Source organism: Bactrocera neohumeralis, chromosome 6 (assembly GCF_024586455.1).
Source record: "Bactrocera neohumeralis isolate Rockhampton chromosome 6, APGP_CSIRO_Bneo_wtdbg2-racon-allhic-juicebox.fasta_v2, whole genome shotgun sequence".
NCBI lineage: Eukaryota > Metazoa > Arthropoda > Insecta > Diptera > Tephritidae > Bactrocera > Bactrocera neohumeralis.
This window is the reverse complement of record NC_065923.1, coordinates 46,490,413-46,512,230: the sequence shown is the minus strand read 5'-3', so window position 1 is coordinate 46,512,230 and position 21,818 is coordinate 46,490,413. Positions and strand designations below refer to the sequence as shown.

Below are 21,818 nucleotides of genomic sequence, written 5' to 3'. Positions count from 1 at the left end.
TGATTTTTTATTGTTGGTTTGTAAATATGCAGCTACACGGCATTGTATATATGCGTATACATACATATATGTACATATGTATGTGCATATTTTATATACGTAAGTCATCTAACATATTTAGAATTCCGTTATGATTTCTTAAAAAAACACTAAAAAATAAATAAAAAAGTAAAATAAATATAATAAAGTATAAAAAATTAAAATGAAGTACATACAATCGAAGCCATTAAGTTCTGAATATAACATCATTCAAATGGCATTTACGACTTATTTTGCAGGAACTAATTCGATGATCCCAATTTTCGAGTACTTTTTACACTAAATCAAGATGTATGTCATGAATAGCACATTCAATATTGACTTCTAAAGCTTGAAGAGAGTCAATGACTTCAAATAACCCCATAAATAGTAGGCTAATGGTGTTAAATCACAGCTTCTTGAAGGCCATTCAGTGTCAAAGTTTCTGGAAATATTCGAATCTCCAAACTTTTCTCGCAATAATTCGGGTGTTGCACGTGCTGTGTGGCACGTAGCCCCGTCTTGTTAGCACCATATATCATCAAGTTCAACTTCTTCCAATTGCGGCCATAAAAACTTGGTTATCATCGATCTATACCGCTCTCAATTGACAGTAACGGCGTGACCAGAATCATTTCGAAAGAAGTATGGACCGATATTCCACCAGACCAAAAACCACACCAAACTGTTAATTTAGGTGAATGTAATGGTTGTTCATGAATAATTTGTGTATTTTCTTCGCATCAGAATCGACAGTTCTGTTTATTTACCGCATAACTCAGATGAAAGTGAGCCTCATCGGAGAAGATGTTATCGTTTACAAGTTGTTCCAGGCAAAATCAGCGAATTCACGATATTTACGGTGTTCCAATGGCTTCAGTTCTTGAGTGAGAGCAATTTTATACGGATGCAAACCCAAATCCCTTCTCAAAATCCGCCAGGTTCCCAATTCTTTAGAACGTTTTGGAAGCGACAAATTTCGGTCTTCAGAAACACTTGTCTGAACGGTGGCAATATTGTCGTTACTTCGAGCGGTTCTTTGTCTTATTGACACTTGAACATTATGTAAAGGAAATGTACGCTCGAAATTTTCAAAATTTCGACGAATAGCGAACACCGGTGAAGGATTATTACGACCATAAAATGGCAAAAGCGCACGAAAAGTTGCAGTTGCTTATATCTTTCCATGATGAAATTGTAAACATTACTGAGTACAATGAAGAAAACATATCTCATGACATATTAAAAATTGCTGAAACGACACTTAATCACACGAAATCATATCGCTATTGGAAACCCATGTATATAACAAACAAGAGAGCGCTAAGTTTGGCTTATTATCGATACAGTCGTCGTGTTTTTTACTGAAACATATTATACTTTAAAATCAATTTCATTCACACAAATCACTTCCTCATACGAATATTAATATGAGAAAAGTTAGTACAGACCGATATCAATCAATTTCGATACGGAATCACTTTATGTTACGCAAACTATTCTCACTTTATTTTAGTACTATATTTCCTACACTGACCGATGTATTCATACGCTATAAAGCTAACGAAAGAGTCAGAAATTATTATAATGAGCATATGGAAGACAAGAAAGGAAGAAAGGAATGGTATAAACCGATTTAACCACTGTTTTTCACGAAATAAAGCTTTACTTGTATTCGGCATAGGAAGTCTAGGCAACATATAGACGACTTAAATTTTTGTAAATGAGGGTTGTCGTATGTCGGAGCTCTATTTACATACTTAGATATATCAAATTTTGTTTTTTCGAAGCATCTTGACTTATCTCTTCTAAATGGAAATGTGTTACAATTATAATGCTAAAATGCAGTAATGAAATATTATATCATAGGGCAGAACTAAATTTGTGGCATAAGAAAAGCGAAATATATACATTAACCCTTTTAGTGCCTGGATATATACAGCTGTATTTTCGAAAAGTGCCAGAGCTGATATATCGGCTCGGGAATTATAGCGGTTCACTACTAGCATTGCGGTAGAACTCTATCTCAAAATAAATTTGTACTGCGTTATAAATAATCTAATTTCATTACAAGATAATACGCAGCTTTTTGAATCATGTAAATATTGTTTCTCGTTTTGGTTTGACAAGTATTTTTCCGAACCCTTGTAAAACTGTGAAATTCGGCCGGTTTTTTTCGCATAGGCACCTCTATTTCGCCCGGCACTAAAAGGGTTAAAGATATATGTATGTACATATGTATATAGTATGAGGTATAAAAAAATCGTCAATTAGTTGTTCTTAAATCCAAAGAGTTTGATATTACTTAGATGGATATAAATTTGGATCCTCTCTTCTTTCTTTACTCTGATATGATTTCAAGATATGTTCTAGGTTTTCGTGCGATTGAGCTATACAAAAATAATATTGATTAATTGAGATAATATACATAATATTTAATATTAATATTAATTTCAAATCCAGCAATGGCATCCAGAGCTGCTTAGTCGAGATACCAAACGATTAACATCGTACAGGTGGGTCAAGATTTAAATCTCTCAAATCCCTGCCCAGCTAAAATCGAGAAAGTAATCGTTCATCTACAGCTAATGGCGAATCTCCGCGGACTTAAAATCTTTTAACCATTCGAATGCCGTGTTGTGCTTTAGTATTGAAAACAATTTGCAAAAACAAACACAAAAACGAATGATGCTCCCAGTCTGCATAGCTACCACATGCCACAGCGGTCACAATCTTGTAGCTGCGGCACAACAAATTGTCTTCATTGGCGCAAATAATACATAGATAGATATTGAAATACTATAAATAAGGATATAGTTTTGTGGTAAAACTTGCGTTCAGGATATCGAACGGAAATACAAGTATTTTCAATTGAAACAAAAAAATAAATGAATATGTAGAGATATTTATCTGAGTTGCTACTATGTATTTACATCACATGTCTCGAGAATTTTCGTTTCTGAAAAGAGTACCTGTATTTTGACACGATGCTTATGGGAATGATAAAGGATTATATAAAGAAGGTTCACACAAAATTTCAAGTAAATCGGTTATATAGAACTTGAGATAATGCCGGTACCGTGTGGAAAAAAGTAGTTTCGAGAAAAACGCGTTTAAAAAATTCGATACTGGGAACCGGGCTAGGTACTGCGTCACTAAAGTAAGTGTAGCTCTTAAAATAATTTTAATTTGTAAAAATCCTTTGGAGGATATGTTCTTAAGGGTCTAAACTTTAAATATATGAAAAAAAATCGAATTTTTCAAAATTCTAGAGTAGAATACCCCCTTAAGGAGTTGTCAAGCGATATCGAGTGTTGCATCCGGAAAGAAACGTGGGATACTCTATTGAATGTATGTACATGTTTATGTATGAATGATGCGGGTGACGAGCTGAGTCTGTCTGTCAGTAAATACGCCTACTAATCCCTCAGTTTTCGAGATATCGATCTGAAATTTTACACACGTCATTTGCTCCGGATCGCTGGAACATATAGCTGTCATACAAACTGCCGAAAGATCAGGTTTTCGTATGGTAAGTTTTATATTGGGTAGTCGAAAAAGTCTTTTCGTATTTTGTCAATAGAAGTCGTTGCAGTCGTATATCTCCAGAGTTACCAATCACATTGTGTCATACCATATAGTGTTGCAAGGTGAGATTTAACAAAAAAAAATTAAATTCGGGAAAGTTGAAAAAAAGTTACAGCTGTTCAAAACTGAGTGAAAATAATGAAGAAATTCGGTATATTTTGAAATTCTTGTATAAAAAGGGGAAGAATGCCACGGAAGCTACCAATGAAATTTGTATAGCTGACGAAGACGATGCTCTTTCAGTTAATGTAGCACAACAGTGGTTCGCTCGCTTTCGTTCTGGAAATTTCGATTTAGACTAATGATATAAAAAAAATAAGTTGAAGTTTGATTAGAAATACGAAAAGACTTTTTCGACTACTCAATAATTGTAAAGGGGTGCCATCAAAGTTAACGTTTCCTCTCGTTTCCGAAAAATGTGATTCTAAGCTAATGTTGGCGCAAATACTGTTGCAAACAGCTATATTTTGGTTTTTCATGAAATATAGTATGTCTTTGCAGTAACACAAAAAAATGTCGCACCCTGTATACATCAACATGTATTATTTAGTGTACACATTTTTTCGACGTTACTGTAAATTATACAATGAATCGTATGCATCCAATACTGTCGGTTTCGCACAAACATTCGTGCACTTGAGCTTGACGTCGCAAGCATGCAAATGCTCAACATTCTGCATTAACAAAATGAATGCCGGCCATGCCTTTGATTCGTAAGCGGCATAGCGTCGTTTTCGCTTGGCATTTGTCGGGTTGTCGAGATTTTTCGCACATGCATGCCTTGTTGACATTCTAATACACGCCGATGTGAGAATAAAAAAATATTTACATTTAATATACATACATACCTACAAATTTACTGAGAGGGAAATATGATAATACGTGTAAACACTAAACAATAAAATAAATAAATTGCGAATAAATTTCATTCGAAAAGATTTTTTGTGCAATAAATTGCATACACAAAGTATGTAAAGTACGTGATGGAATTGATTTAAAATATTGGAACATTTTGAGACGTACATTCAAGTTTGTGACTCACAGAGCCGCTCGAAGCTTCAAATTCGTACAAAATTTGTGTTTGTTGAGGTGCTAAGGAGAAAAAGAAGCGATTTTCCCATTTTCGCAGCATAAATGGGTATACAAATATCTTTTACTTGATTTTGATTGAGCATTTTGAAAGATCCCTATATGTTATAGTGGTCTGATCTGATCAATTTTTCGAGGATTCCACCGTTGACCACAGGGTAGTTTGGCTCACTGATATAAACAAACCCACAAGTGTACTTGGCAAAGAGGCAAACATTTGAAAATACCGTATATGTCTAAAGAAAAATGTGGATCGTAACATAACCATGTGCTCTGAGGCAAATATTGACTATGCTACGGAAGCCCTAACCAGAAACATATTCAATGCTGCCTACGCGAGCACGCCTGTTGATGGATCCACACAGAGCAACTACAAACGGGACCGGCAACTCTGTTCCAAATAAGTAATCTCAAAACTGAGAGAGATTAGACATCTTTGGCATGCATGGGAAGTCAGTAAACATTCGTATGACAATATAAGACTGTACCGTGCTATAATAGAGCTGAAAGCGATTCTCTGAAAACTGAGCCCAGGCGTAGCCCCCCGTTTAATAAGTTTAATGAACATAACTTTTAAATCAACGAAGCTAAAAAATCCAAATAAAAGATAAACTCCTATCAATGGTGTTAAAATGGATGACAACTGATGCTAAATGCACCCACCCTAATATAACGGTACGGTTAAAAAGTGCTAAACGCATGATAAATCAATAACTAAATACGCCGAAGACATTAAATTTTACCCACAAGATGGTATAACAGGGCTTTAATGGAGCCGGGTTAAAATTGGACGATGGACGCCGCACCGCCCACTGTTAGATGAAAGCACATATCTCGAGACGCGCCGCACCGATTGCAACATGGTACGTAGCATTCCTCTGATATTTTTATATAACAGTGGGGAAATCGGACTACGGTCACGGCCCTGCTTCCCATATAACGCAATTTTAAGTTCCATCTGACTCTTTATTTTCCAGTTTACAAATCAAGAAGCAATTAATATAACGGAATACAACTTTGCACGAATAATGCCTTTGAAGTATGCCACCTTATGACCAAAATTGTCCAAATCCTATAAAAACTGTTCAAGAAAATATTTGTCAATGTGCCAGATTTACGTATAATTGAAGTTCGGAGAGAATCCTTTCCTGCTACTACTGTGTGTCTGTTTGCTACAAAATAAGTTGAATGGGGTCAATACTTCCTTTAGCCCACATATACCTAATATCAAAATTTTCTAACTTCCTGGTGACTTTATACTGCAAATTGAGAGTGTGTTTTGCTTATAACGGTGGATATTGTGCTTAGAATGAATAAAATCGGGTGAAAATTCGCCCTAGGCCACATATAACTAACAGGCCATATGTACCTGAAGTACTTCTCTGTCTTTAGTCATTGAAAGTTGCAAGCTCTTCCTTACTTGTTGTAAAATATTTTTCATTGTACTGTAACATCATTGTTTTTGTCAGCAAATTTAGTTATAGTTAGCCTAATAATGGCATATTTATCAACGAAAATGGTTTTTTTTTTTGTCGATTGCTGTGTTGTTTCGTCACCTGTGACAATCTTACAAACGTCTTTTGAAGCACCGCGATCGTATTTTTTCAGCATTTCTTTACACCAATCCACACGAGTCTTTTTTTGAGCGATTGTCAAATTGTGCGGGATCCAACGACAACAAACCTTTTTTACGGCCAGGTGCTCATGCAATATCGGATGCATGCAGGTGGGAGAAATGCATAGGCATGCCTCTATCTGAAGGTATGTTACATGACGGTCTTGCATTATCAGTTCACGTACGGCGTCGATGTTTTCTGGCACAACGGCTGTTTTTGGACGACCTTCACGGAATTCGTCTTTGAGCGAGCGTCGGCCACGATTGAATTCGTTGTACCAGTTTTTCACAGTGCTATAGGATGGTGCAAAAGGTGGTCATATCGATTGGTCAAAGAATTTTAGTTCATCGATGCACTTTTGTCTTAAAAATGATAATCCACGTCGAAAGTTGTGGAAAAATGAGCGCACGAAAATGTTCATCAAAAGTTTAATTCCACCTTTTGGCAAATTGAGATGAATTTTTTAATTCCTTGTAAATAAAACAATTCACTAGATTAAATAACAAAACAGGTTTTGAGTGATGTTATCTTTAAAAATGCCAAACTTTCCAATGGAAATGTCAGATTGCACCTGGCAACACTTAGTGTTGCCCTAGGCCAGAATATATATAGCAGCCCTCGTAAGACAAATTCGTGTATAGATAACCCAGTTTCGTGAAAATAAATTTTTGGCAATAAAAGATACGCGATAACAACGATTTGATTTATTAGGCACACAAATGCTTCTTTCTGGAATTATTATATGTAAGTAGTTATTTTGTTTGCACCGACAGCTGATTGATGGCAGCACTGATAATTATCAGTTATAAGTGAATGAATGAGAACGAAAACATATTACAGTTACTCCTAAGTATTATGAACATAAATAATTAATAATATTTGTTAAATATCTACTATTATTTTCTAATTTTGATAAATTCTAATTATTATTTTGACAACTTAAACATTTTTAATTTTGCTAAAAACATTTCCATTGTAGTTCCAGTTATACCAACGAGTGATTAATCAAAAATTCAATTAAATAACGGAACCACATTATTTCAATAAATTTGTCAGAAAAAATAACTAATTAGCTCTCAACAATACAAAAGAAGACTCATATGACTATTTAGTTTAGATAAGACAATTCTTTGTTTAACAAACGAAATGTCGAAATTAATTATAAACGCTATTTTCCTTATATCTGTGGATATAATACTATTAGACATACTTATACTTGTATTTTTGTTCAATAAATGATTACGAGTGTATGTTTATTCACAGAACACAACTGAACAGATAAATTGTCTAGATAATCGTCTTGCTATTTTCATTTGTACATATGTATTATTTGTTAGTTAGCTCTAGGGATATGACTAACTATAAATAGCACTGTGATCAAATTGAAAGGTGAATTTTGTCCATTTCATCTTCATCAAAGTAATCTCCTCCCGCTGCAATACACTTATGCCACTCATCAGAGCACTTGGAAAAATCCTCCGTCGTGATGGTCATCAGAGCCATCTTCGATTCAGCTTTTATATCCACAATTGAGTCCAAACGGTGTCCTCGGAGTGGTCATGTGAATTTGCTGAATAGTCAGAAGTTACACGAAGGTAAATCAGGCGAATGGTGGTTGCGGCACCATATTAGTTGAAAATGTGGCGAAATGATCACGAATAACCAATACAGTATGAGATGATGGATTATCACACTTCTTTGTTCAATAAATTCAGACTTAGTAAAAATCCAAGAATTCACTTTAAGAGCCTTACAAAACAAATGCCTGTCTCAAATAATAATGAATATTTTGAAGAGCAATTTAGCATAGATGTCACCAACAGTACTACCAACTTACCAAAAAAAAAAATTTACCCATTCGAAAAACACGCGAAGTATAATTTAAAAATTCACCTTTCAATCTGATCACAGTTGTATAATATCTGCAGACAACTAGTATGCAAAGTAAAGGGTGTTTTAAAAGGTATGATAATATTTATACAAATCACGTTTGTTATTATAGCTTGTCAAAGTGAGCAAAAGAGAAAGAAACAAACAAAGGAAACGAGAGAGGGAGAAAGGAAGAGAAATAGGGACGATTATAACGGGTGATCCAAAAAAAGGAACTTTTTTCTTTAGGCAGATCACACGTGAGTCGTGTTCATTTAATTTTTGTTCAGAATTGTTTGGCATTTTGTCGTGGAAGGACTTACGCCTGAACAACGTTTACAAATCGCTCAACTTTATTACGAAAATATACAAAGAATGTGTTTCGTGCGTACTATTCACAACACAATGACCCATCTTGAGACCCTTTATTCATTATTGGATAATATTCTACCGTATAGACCATGTTCAGAACGCATTGAAGAAAATATAGCAGCCGTAACTAAGAGTGTACACTAGGACCATGGAGAGCCGATTCGGCGCCGTTCGCAGTATCTCCGATTGATGTATGGAATGACTTGGAGCATTATACGTCGAGATCTTAAATTGAAATTGTACAAAATACAGCTCGAGCAAGAACTGAAGCCGCTCGACCTACCCAAGCTTCGCATTATGGGCTTTCAAGAAGATCCGACATTTTCGAGTAAATTTTGTTCAGTGATGAGCCCTCTTTCCGGCTCAATGGGTACGTAAACAAGCAAAATTGCCACATTTCGGACGAAGAGCAACCCGAAGAGATTCAAAAGCTGCCATTTCATCCAGAAAAAACAACGGTTTGGTGTGCTTTGTAGCCGGTGGAATCAGCAGTTCATATTTCTTCAAAATTGATGCCGGTGAGGATGTAACCGTCATTGGCGACCGTTAAAGTGCCATGATAACAATGGATTTATTGAGATAACACTTCGTTGAGCAAATAATTTCACATTTTGGACCGGTCGATTGGCCACTCTTCCGATAGGCTCTTTACAATGGGGATATGTTAAGTTTAAAGTCTACGCGGACAATCCATTTACCAATCGAAATGCTCGAATGAGTCATCGAAAATTGGGCTCAAGGAATGAATCATCTGAGACGTAGCCGCGGCCAACATTAGAAAGAGATAATCTTCAAAAAGTAAATGCCAAAGAATGTTCTTTCGAAAGATAATAAACATTCCCCATTAAATTTGAAGTTTTTGTTTTCTTTAAAAAAAAGTAGGGAACTTCGAAATGCATAACTCGTTTAGTAATTAGAAAAAGATTTCGGGACTCTTTTTATCTTTTTACCATTCAGATTCAAACCTTCGGAAGCTTATGGTGAACGTGCTCCAGCTGAGAGCGTGGTTTGTGCGATTTCAAGGTGGGGATTTTGGCTTGAAAGACGAAGAACGTGCTGGACGGCCAAAAGAGTTTGAGGATGAGAAACTAGATGTATTACTCGATGAAGATTGTTGTCAAAGGCAAGAAGAGCTCTCAGCAACAAAAAGGATGGGAAAAAGGATAGCGAACACAATTCGTCAGACACTCGTCGCGTATCCACATACCTTTTTGCACGTCAACAATTCGATCTTGACAGGCCGCACAGCAGCATTCACGCATTGACATTCGCTAACAAGTCTCACATAGACACTGCCGCGTCGATACCTACACGATTCTACCGCGATTTTCTACTTTTTGATATCGATGCGCGGAAATTCGATCACGAGCACATTGTTAACATTTTATTTTTAAATAAAACTATAATATTTATAATATTTAAATTTATATATTCGTTGTTTTATATTATTAAAATAAAAACAAAACTTATAATATAATAAATTTTGTATACATTTATTCAGGCAAGAAAAGCGACCAATTCAAAAAGTCTAAAAGCAGCTTGATACATTCAAAAGTAGGGAAATAGGGTGCTACATGAATTGAAGCAAAGAGACGTTGAAGCACGATTTTACATGTCACAAATGCTGCTTAAAACATACAAAAAGAATTCGAAAAAATGTATTTCACATGATAATTTGTGCATTTGCCAACCTTTAAACTCATCAAAAGTGAATTAAAATCTTTTAAAATTCCTCGTCATTTTATTCTTTTGTTCCTTACCATTAACCACAATAAAATTTAATTCAATTATCTTTAGCCTTAAAAGCACTTTGACAAGTAAAATTCAGCGCATACCGCATACATATTTAAGTAGCCCCATCATATTTGTGAAAGTATGTCGATTTGCGACGTGAAATCACAAAGCAAGAAAAAGCGTTTTTCCTTCCTTCTTTTTGTACTTTTTATGCGCCCAATTTTTACATAAAGGCCTATACAAACAGACTAGGAATGTAGGTGTGTACTATGTACGATGTTTTGTACGCGAAAAATAGCGGCTATAAAATTGTTTTGTCTCCACCCTGGGGAGACAGCAACCAACGCCAAAGTGGCCGAAGTGGCCGCCTTCCAACAAACAAAAGGGATGATTTCTAGCGAAAATTTATGGTAAATTGCTTAGCACAACAAGCAGTCCGTCAATCAGCGGAAAATCCAGCGTATTCTACTTTGGAAATACGTGTTTTTTTGTATATGGTATATGGGGTATATGGATACTTACATACACTAATAAACTCGTGAGGCTAATCCTCCTACGAGGACGTTGTACTATCGAGTAAAAGCGTATTTTTGCCACTGTGGCATTAAAAGCAAGCTAAGGACGCTTAATGACGAAAAATCGACTTTTTGGGTGTAAACATTGTTTTACTGCATGAAATGTTCTTCGAAATGAATGCTAGGGAACCATTTTAGATCGGAATAGTGATATCGATAATCGACGAAAGATACAAAAAGAGATTTCTAATATCAAGTAGGAATGTGAATTAAAAAGTCCCTCACCTACATTTTTTAGGCAAAATTCATTTTTTAAATTCAACATAGTTCCCTTCAAGGGCGATACACTGATTATAGCGACCCTCGTACGATTGGTTCTTTGCTTCAAAATAGACCTCAGTTTCGGCGATTGCCTCTTCATTCGACGAAAATTTCTTCGCAGCGAGCATCCTTTGTAGATCTGAGAACAGGAAAACATTAAGGGGGGCAGATTTGGAGAATACTGTGGATGCGGAAGCAATTTGCAGCCCAATTCTTGGTGAAACAGCACTTTCTTTTTCTTCAAATTAGGACATATTCGGCGATTTCGTTCTTCAAACAGTCCAATAACGCTATGTATTAGTTGCTGGTGATGGTTCTTCTTCTTTCAAGGTAATCAATAAAAGTTATCCCAAAATACAGAAGCCATAACCTTGTCAGCCGACTCTTGCGTTTTTCCATGCTTTGAGTTGCAGCGCACTCGGTTGACTGTCGTTTAGACTTCGGAGTGAAATGATAGATCCATGTTTCATCCATTGTCACATATCGACGCAAAAAACTCGGGTTTATTACGCTGGGACATCTCCAAACACTGCTCCACTTCATCAACTCATCAACTCGTCGTTGTTTTTGTCCAAAAGTGAGCTCGCGCGGCACCCACTTTGCACAGAGCTTTCTCATACTCAAATATTCGTGAATGATATGATGTACGGTGCCTGCTATTTTGAACAACTTCACTTTACGGTCATCCACCTAGTTCAAACTTAGAAAACTACTTTTCAACGGTTGATTTCCTTGGTTCAGAGTCCAAATGAAAAAAATATTGTCTCATTTAACCTTTTCTTTAGAATATTGGATAAAAACTCTCAAGTTGAGCCGAGTAATAATTTTGGAGGTAGAGCCTTGAGGAGTTCGAGATCACCTATTTAGTCACTTACAACTTTAGACGCGTTTTTCTCGAAACGGTGTTTTTAAAGTCAGTTGTCAAGATTTCTCGCCAACTATTCAAATGATCTTAATGAAATTTTACAGTGGTCTTCGAGATATAATTTAATTATTTCATAAAAAACTCGAGAAATGTTTACCAAAATTTGTCATTTTTTGTATAAAAACGGCTGCAAAAAATATAATTCAACTTTTTTTGTATTTTCCTGCATCAAATGTCAGTTTTCGGTCTTAAAAGAACACGCATTGTTTTCTTTTTACTTTTAATGGTCCTGTAAGTAGTTCTGTTGTCAACATGGGGCACGTTTTTCTAAGAGACTGCAGGAAATTACGTCATAATTCACAGTGGTGCCTACAACACCCTCTCAGTGTATGGCGTACTTAGAGTTAAACCAGCATTCATTGCACACGAAGAGCTTGAGTTGCCGCGAGAGTCGAGAGTGATCCTTGCGCAGTTTCGTTCTGGATACTGTAGCAGCTTAAACTCCCACATATCCAGAATAGACCCTGATATATCTAACATATGTCCCGCTTGCAATGAGTCCCTGTATGACTTTAGCCACCTCTTTGCATGCCCTGCTAACCCTTCTTATCTGACACACTACACCCTTTGGTCCGACCCCGTCGAAACTGCACAGCACATTTTCCTGGTGCTAACGTTGGATGACAACTTATCTAATCCTTACCATCCTAACGTGGATTAGGTGCCCGTTACAACAACAACAGCATCATAATGGCCGAATTTTAAATATTTTCCTTTGAAAATTTGAAACTTTTGTAAAATACTTTATCTTTGGAATAATAAAAATTTTGAAAAAAAGTATTGAAAATGACTGTTTTTGCTCGAGGAAACCCATGTAACCCCTTATGAAATATATCAAAGTTCCGCTTCATGCTCTTAGACCAACGAATTTGTAGCTTCTTGAACATTTTTACAGTTCTTTGTTAGCCTCTATCTGCCTCTCTCCTCTTTGCTCTGCAGGCAAGAAACTCTAACGGTGTTGCGTACACGCTCTTGAAAAGCAATGACTGGTTTTCCTTTTAAGTAAAATATGGCAATTTCGCCCATAAATATTTGTTACATACATACATACATATCTGTATATGAATATTAAAGCGAAATTTACACTGCGCCAAAACTGGGTCGTTGCACTGCAAGTCCAGTTACTTCAAACTTTTGCTCTGGTGAGTTTGCTGTCGGCAAATAACGAATAAGGAAGCAAGGACATAAGCATTGAGTGAAAGAAAGTAGTTTTGGGAAAAGTAGAAATGTATGTATGTATGTTGAGGCATAAAATATGGCGGCTGCAAATTGAAAGTATGCAATTTGAGCAAAGAAAGCGAGTGCAAATTGCACCTGAGCGATGGCGAGTGCATGAACGGCCGATAAGAAAGCTAAAAATGCATGCTTTTACAGTTGTATAGTATATACCATATGGTATAGATGTGCGTTGCGTGTGTGTGCATGTGTGTGTATAAAATGGAAACATCTTCAGCCTGCTGTGCTGTGGTGTGCAAGAGCTGCATTCACTCTACGAGTGCAATATAGTTTACATTAGGATTTATGCATGCAGATACATGTTTGTTGTTATTGCGCTGATGCAAGGCGATTTCCGGTATTAAGCAATGTAGAGCCCAAAGCTGAGCCACACGGTGGACGTAACAAATTTACGGAAATGTCTTGGATAAGAAATATAATATTCTATGTATATTTGTACACGCGTAGGTAAACAAGTGTATATACATATGTATATACATATATATGTGTGTGTTTACTTTTCGCTCGGCGCTTTTCCTCGTTCCTTCTCTGTAGCATAGCGCATGGCGCTAAAGCTCGTTATTTGCATTGAGGTGCGAAAATATTTTCGAAAGTATTAAAAAGCAATTTCGACAACAACAACAAAGCGGTTGCACTCAATGCCATTGTGCCGTTTGTTTGTTGTTGTAAGCCACGATATGCGCGGCATTGGCTGCGCGCCAAAGAACCAGCCTTATCAGCGCTTTATGGTTAGCGGCTTACTTGCTTCCGCTCATTCTCTCGCCTCTTCACTTGCATAACGTATACGCCGTGGTGCGCAAGTGCACTTGTGGAAAGTTGAAAGTGCAGGAAAGCACGGAACGACGTCCATAACTAACTTAGCGTCGGAATACAGCTGTGTAAATTTATATTTGCATTTACCCACACATACACCCGCACATACGTATATATTTATTTACGTAAATATCTGTTAGCGTTTCGACAAATTTATTAATTCCACTCGTTGCTTTGAGGTTATCTGACGTGACAATTTTTTACATATTTTATTTTGCATATGTGTTGACATATATTTTCCGGCAATTACACCGGATAACCGCTATTTGATGTTGGAATGCTGTAAGGACGTTTGAAGCGTCGCAAAAGTTTCACGACTTGCTGCTTGACCTTGTACATCTAACGATTAGATATGTTAATTTCATATTAGATACATAAATTAGCTTCTTCGGCTGCACCGAAGCTATAATACCATTCACAGATTAAATTCCTATAGCATAAAACGATTTTTAGCTTGATTTGATTGGTTGTTGTTGTTGTAATAGCTATTTAGTCCTCGTTAGGGTGGTAAGGTTCAGGCAAGTTGTCATCAAGGTCGTCCAACGGTAGGCTGGTAAAGTAAAGATAAGTTGTCATCGAGGTCATCCAAGGGTAGTCTCAGGAAACTTGCTGTTTCGACGGGGTCGGAGCATAGGGAGAGGGGTGTTAGATGAGTGGAGTTTGCTGGGCTTACAAAGAGGTGGTTAGAGTCATGTGAGTACTCGTTGTATGATGGACATTTGTTTATGTCGGTGTCGATTTTGGTTAAATAGTTGTTTAACCTGCTACAGCATCCAGAAAAAGCTGCGCAAGGTTCACTCTCGATTCTAGCGGAAACTTGAACTCTTCGTCTGCAATGAGTGGTGGTTAGACTTCAAGTACGCCTTTCACTGAGAGGGAGAAGTTGTTAATGGCTCCACTGTAAATTGCGGTTTGTGCATGTCTGAAGTTTGTTGCGTCCGAAATTTGGTCGTCTTATTATTCTAAGTCGGCGACGGAGTTGAGGAAGGACCTCATGATGCGCCTAGAAAGCGGTTCCGCTTTAAGCAGGTGACTGCAGGGATGATTTTTATGAAAACTGTGCAGATGTTCAATAGGAGACATCATGAGGCAGTGTTCTGACATGTCTAAAGTTTCTTCGTTTGCATTTCACTGCATCCAGGCCACCATGTTGATGCGGCATAGTTAAGGACCGGCCGGCTCATTGCTTCTTATGTTACCAACAACGCTTCATGGTCTTTACCCCATGAGTTGCCGGCTAGTGACTTGAGGATTTTGTTGCGACTGTGTACTTTAGCACTTTGTAGTGTGAGGAGTGAAGGAGCATAGGCTGTCGAGTTTCACACCTAAAATCTTAGGATTATTGACAGTCGAAATTTTAATGCTATCGACTGCAATATTAAGTCAAGTCTGTACTCTTTCGTCCAGTTTGTAGATATGGTTACTGTGGATTTAGTGGGAGAGAGTACTAAGTTCCGTGCAGCAAGGAAGCGAGAAAGGTCGGAGAGATAGCCTTTTACATTAAGTACATGCCCTCTGGTGGTTGAGGAAGTTTCGAGATATAGAAATTAAACAGCAAAGGGGAGAGGACACCACCCTGCGGAACCCTCTGTTTAATACTTCTCAATATATAGTTTTACCTGGAAACAGTACAGATAATTGTCGACCGTTTAGGTAGTTCCCAGTCCACCCCTTCAACCCTGGAGGGAGCGTAGACATTCGATGTCCTCAAGTAGCGTTGTATCAAAAGCTTTTGATAAGTCCAACGTTATGAGGACTTGAGCCTCTGTAGCTGGTACGGTCTCGCGGTCAAAGATTGTCATGCAACCATCTCTAAGAGGAGGTTAGTGTTACTTCATACATATTTAGAATTAGTGCGAGGCAAAAAAATTTTTGATCTAGATGAGCGTCAGAGTTTGCTGTAGATTATGGATTTAGGTTTTTAATGCTTTTTCCTTATCTTTAGTGGCGTGGAAACTGCTTACGCAGTTATAGTCGAGTTAACAAAAGCGCGCCAGTTGTTTCTTCTTTTCTCAAGGTGCCGCCATTTGGAGATTCCAAGCGAAGCCAGGTCCTCCTCCACCTATGCTTCCTCCGGCGGGTACGGCGTCGAATACTTTCAGAACTGGAGTGCTTTCGTCTATTCGGACGACATGACCACGCCAGCGTGGCCGCTGTCTTTTAATTCACTGAACTAGGTCCATGTTGGCGTATATCTCATACAGCTCATCGTTTCATCAAATGCGACATTTCTCTTCCGAAGCTTGTTGTTCTTTTTCATTGGTGGCGTTTTTTACGTGGTAAGTCCCAAACCCAGCGCACAACCCTGTGGAGGGGATCTTTCCTGGTCACTCCCAAGTGAATGACGATCAGAGAACTTTCCTCACTTGCGTGAACTTCTACACATGACTCCATTTTAATGCTTAAGATAAATAATTTCAGTGCGAATTCTACCAAAGTTTTGCAAATACTCATGTGTCTATGAAAAAAGTTGGTAATTATATATGTATGTATTTAAAATATATATGTACGTATATACATATGTATTTGTCTACAAGTTTTTACATTTAACATCATACGGATTTTTTATAACTTATTTTTGAGTTGATCCGATTTTTTCAAAACCTACAAACTCTAAACACAATGCAGCTACATAATTCTACATATACATATGTACATATGTATGTGTATGCATGCAGTTAAGGTAGAATATCTATTTTAAAACATTTCAAAGAGAAAATCATATGTACACAAATTCATTTGCATTTCTACTGCTGTGCTTTATGCTATCAGGCTGCGGAAACGGAAACTGATGTCTACATGCAAGCTGTAGTGATGGCAAGTTGGAAATATGAACACAAGTCTATAAATAGAAGCCCAGGTTTACGGAAACTTTCAAGTTGCTGTTTGTAATACTGTTGTTTTTCACTTATTTCTCAGAAACATAATATATTCTGTAAAGTCTAATGCAATAGAAACAATATTTATGACTATAAGACGGCAGTATTTATAAAAAATGTGTGCGCTTTTGAGCAGTATATGTGACCTGGTCTACGAAAAGGGAGCTAACGTGCGAAAACTAGTTTTCTGGGAAAAGCTGTTAAAAATAATCGTCAGTTTCTCGTTATCTCATTAATTGTTCTCCTTTTTTTTGACACCTAAAGCCCCTTTCCGTAGACCAGGTCACATATGTATGACAAGTATAAGCGAGTTAGTGGAGAAGGCATTTTTATTATTGTGGAGCAACAAAAGCGGTTAGAAATTATAACATAAAATTATATACTTATGTATACAAAAATTATTTAATATATGTATTCACAACTTCATCTAAGCGCCATGTACAACAATTAATAAATTTGGCTAAAGAGTTTGTAGGCTAACATAGAAAATTTTTTTTGATGAAATTTGTTTGATCGATGGGGATACAACATTCATCGAAAACTACTTGTGCCATAACCTTACCAGCCGACTTTTGCGTATATCTACGCTTTGGGGCAGACAGACTGTCATACCATTCCTACGGCAGTCGGGTCTAAGTAACCAGAACGGACTTGGTTTTTTAACCGGCCAAGGATTGTCATCTCAGCAGAATTCTACCGCTACAACAATAACAGACTGCCTTATATCGTCGCAAAAATTCGGCTTTACTACGATTAAAGAGTTTAAAATACTCCTTAGGAAATATATTTCACCTATGCAAATATTCAATCACGATATATCCAATAAGTTTCTTTGATATTGAGAGTCTCAGCTATCTGGAACAATTTCACTTTACGGACATGCAAAACTAATTGGGGTTTTTATATGTTGATCAATACAAATATTGTCTTCCGCAGTATTTTTTCCTCAAAAAGGAAAGATTTATTAAACTCCTTTTGATTTATTTTTTGTAATCAATACAAGTTTCTTTAAACATCTCATGAACTAATAGTTCGACAGCTGTCATATTTGTATACATACGTACATATATTTTAAATATAGGGGCTGACTAAAAATCATATGGATTTAATATTACATAGTAGTATTATCTATGTATTAGCCTACAAACTTTCCAATCTTCCTCTAAATGAATATATAATTATTGATTTCAGAATTTATTACCTAAATGCTACATATGTATGTATGCACATACATATACATACATATATGTTGCTAATATTATTTTCTGCTTATCTCAAAAACAATCAGATTAGAATATGTGTTCACAAAACTATAGAGATACCATATAACAAATAATATAAAGTGAAAAGTGTCTAATTTCGTGCAATATTAAAATTTCTATGAAGTAATAACACAAAAAAAAACGTTAGAACACCTCTCACAAATACAAAAAAATTCCATACAAGAACTTGATTTTGATAGTTCATTTTGTATGGCAGCTAATTCATAAAGTGATAGAATATCGGCAGTTCCGACAAATAAGCAGCTTCTTGAGGAGAAAAGCTGGGTGCAAAATTCCAGATAAAGATCTCAAAACCATGATCATTTATATATACATATATGAACATACATACATATGTATGTATGTATATGGTAAACTTTAAAGGTCTCCGTTCTGTCCTTCGAGGTTTGTGCCAAACTTAATATTGTATATCCTATTCAGGGTATAAAAATAATTTTTAATTTTCAAATGAACTGGTAATTTGCTTGAAAAGCTTTTGCTTGTTTTGCGTACTTAAATTCAAAACAATAGTGTGTGATCTCTTGTGAATTAGTAAATTAACATAACTTTTTGCAGTAAAGAAAGAACGAAATGAGTCCCGAAACAAAATTGAATTATAAAAGGTATGGGATAATCCAGTTCTACAAATACCAATTGAATAAATTATATATACTTCATTAAGTAAAAGTACAAATTGTATAAAAATATCAGCTGACAGTGATATCATCACATGAACGAACTTACATATGTATATAGTGAATATAAATATTTAGAAATTAACGTTATTTTTTAATTTTCTTCTACATAAATATTAAGTTTTCAGTCAGACTTACTTCCAAGATCTTCGACTTTCGCTTCCGCCATATTGTTTACCGGCTTTGCTTGGGCTGTCGATGTACACTAATAAAATATCTGTTAAAACTAATTTGATTTTTTTAAGGCGCCTTGTACATTCAATGCGTAAAATATTATATCACTTATTTACACATCGATTAACTCTTTCTATACACACAATACTGGTGGCACACTGAAAGCCCAAAGTAAACTTTTAGTAAAGCAATTAGATGACAAATTGGGGGTTTGTTGTGTTATCAAGCCGACACACAGAAAATGTTAATTAAGTTTCTGTTGTCTTAAGAAGGCAGATATACAATTAATAACTTTTGTAGTGTGTGTGCATTTCTATACACCGAAGCGGCTGTACTAGAATCGCTCTTTCAAGGTTGTTGCACTTTTATTTGGCCAATATCCGGAGTATCCAATGATTGCCTGGTTTTATTTCTGGCACATGTATGTAAGACTGTTTTTTACCGTATAACGATGCCTTCCACAAAACTTTTAACTTATGAAGCTGTACGATTTTTATTAACAAACAGTAGTTTAAAAAGACCGCGAACACATAGTAATCATAAGGAGTAACAAAAATCAACTGAAACGGCCCCAAATGCGCTAAAATTTCCAAGAATTTGCTCCACTCTCCCCAATCTATTTTCTTTCACTTTGACATTCGCAAAGAGTGTTTGTATGATAGCAAAATCAGGGTTGATTTTACTTGCTCTGAAAAAAAATTTTAACATCAAAATTTAAATTTTTCCTGATAATGCATTAATAAAAATATACTTTCTAGATAAACACTGAATAAAACATCTAATAAAGGGGAACTACGCGTTTATACACTTTTTTTTATATTAAAAAAAAGAAATAAATATTAACTGTATTCTTTTATGTTAAAAAAAGCAAAATATTTTTAGGATGTGTTAGGTATGCCTTTCAAAGGCATTAATTTTCTTAAACTAGTATTGGTTTTTCTGTTTAAAGAAAGTTTTCAATAATTAATTAATTTGTATTACTTTAAATTTTCGACAGGCAACTTTATTATATTGCTGGACACACTCGCGTTAAACACATCCAACTTATCTCGTCACGTAAGAACGAGTTGCTAATGAGCGAGTAGAAAATTCAAAATGGTCGCCCTGTTTTGTTGAGTGCGCGAAGAAAATTTGAGCTCCCGTTCAGAACTAATTATTTACTAATCGAAAGTAATAAAATTCAGAAAGTTTAGTGAAAAACATTCAACATATATATTGCCTTCAGTTTATTTTAAAAAAATTCGCGCAATCACAACAAAACAGTGTCGAAAATTTGTGTGAAAGTTGGAACTCAATATCGTGCGCAAAGTGTATGCAAAAAGAAAATTGTTCCCCCATTTGCCTCATAGCATTTTTCGGTGCTCAGCGACGGCGAAAAGCAAACAAGCGAAAAAGTATTGAACGTATATGCATTCAGTGAGCAAAGAGCAAACGGGCGACGGACAAATAGCAGTTGCAAGTTGTATATTGTATTTAGTAATAGTGCTATAAAAATTATTTTCGGAAAATTCCTGGAAGCCACGCGTTTAGCTATACTACGAGTGTTTAATTAACAAAAGTGCGAAAAAGGCAAAACATAAAATAAAAGAATCGCGCTTGAACTAAGCACGTCTGTGTAGATGAGAACAAAGCAATTTAAAGGGAATACCATTCTCAAGACCGATTGCAGCAGGAGGGAAGCGGTCAAGCATAGAACAGCTTTCGACACGCCGCATTCCTCCTCGCCTTTGGGCGGAGCAACACTTTTAGCAACTATGGATTATTAGCAGCTAAAACAGTCTAAATATCTAAATTTCCTGCAAGTGTTTGTCCAACGATAAATGATACTGGTGTGTGAAGTACAACACTCTTAGCACAATTTTATAAGTGTATATTAAGTACAAATAAATAAATATTCATAGCTTTTAAAAAATTAAAGCTTGTGAATAATTAACTTCAAACTCTTAAATTAATTGTGCGATTGTCATATAGTCAAATAGCTAAACAAATTGACCAAGTACCGTGTGTATGTGTCAACAAAATTAATTAAAGCAATCATCATTTTACTCGTGCTTTCCCACATTTTGCAAATAACGCCGTAATTGACGGGATATTATTTTTACGGCCGCACAGACAGCTGTTAGTTAATATTTCCATAAAAGCTGCAATTACACAATTTGTCAAAATCGATGGTAAGTAATTCTAAAATTTGCTTTATAAAATAGTCTATTAACCGAAATGTATTAAACGCTGGTTATTAAATTTGTTATGCACATACCTACAAATATTGCATTTGTTAGTAGGTATGTACAGATGTATCTATATTATAAGATCTGTGTCAGGCATGTGCGCGTGCAAGTATACGCTATTTTCTCTAACTAGCCCACACGTATGCCAACTGTTGTGAGCGGTGTATAACTTCGATGATGTATAGGATGATTCTCCGTTCGAAAGTCTACAAATACCCAAATATGTAGTAGTTTGGTTCTATGACAATGGTGCTAGGGGAAAATTAATAAATATACTAGAAACAGAGGGTTCAGGAAAATGCTTGGTATCTTTGATCTTCTCAATTTTTCCATATTGTATGCATTTAATCTGTCAAGTTGCACTTAATTTTTGTAAAGTTTTCATATTTAAATATACTTTTATCTCTTATTCATATAATTTTTATTATTTGGCACATTTTGTATTTTAAAATTTACACAATTAACTGACAAATATAATGACATT

At 35.9% G+C, this 21,818-nt stretch overlaps 3 protein-coding genes across 9 annotated transcripts in view; 1 reads left to right on the top strand and 2 right to left on the bottom strand.

Annotated features, from left to right (window-relative positions):
• Positions 1 to 19,682, bottom strand: part of LOC126762618 (UPF0687 protein C20orf27 homolog) — a 55,855-nt gene extending 36,173 nt beyond the window's left edge. The window contains exon 1 of the mRNA XM_050479494.1: positions 19,071 to 19,682. Coding sequence (XP_050335451.1) covers positions 19,071 to 19,101 — 31 coding nt within the window. The 5' untranslated portion in view covers positions 19,102 to 19,682. The remainder of the gene's footprint in view (positions 1 to 19,070) is intronic.
• Positions 1 to 21,818, bottom strand: part of LOC126762567 (myocardin-related transcription factor B) — a 374,476-nt gene that overhangs the window by 340,406 nt on the left and 12,252 nt on the right. The window lies entirely within an intron of this gene.
• The window catches only part of LOC126762564 (arginine-glutamic acid dipeptide repeats protein), a 55,958-nt gene continuing 54,358 nt past the window's right edge, over positions 20,219 to 21,818 (top strand). For all 7 annotated transcript variants that reach the window (XM_050479404.1, XM_050479401.1, XM_050479400.1 and 4 more), the window contains exon 1: positions 20,219 to 21,277. The gene's annotated coding sequence lies outside the window, so the exon portion shown is untranslated. The remainder of the gene's footprint in view (positions 21,278 to 21,818) is intronic.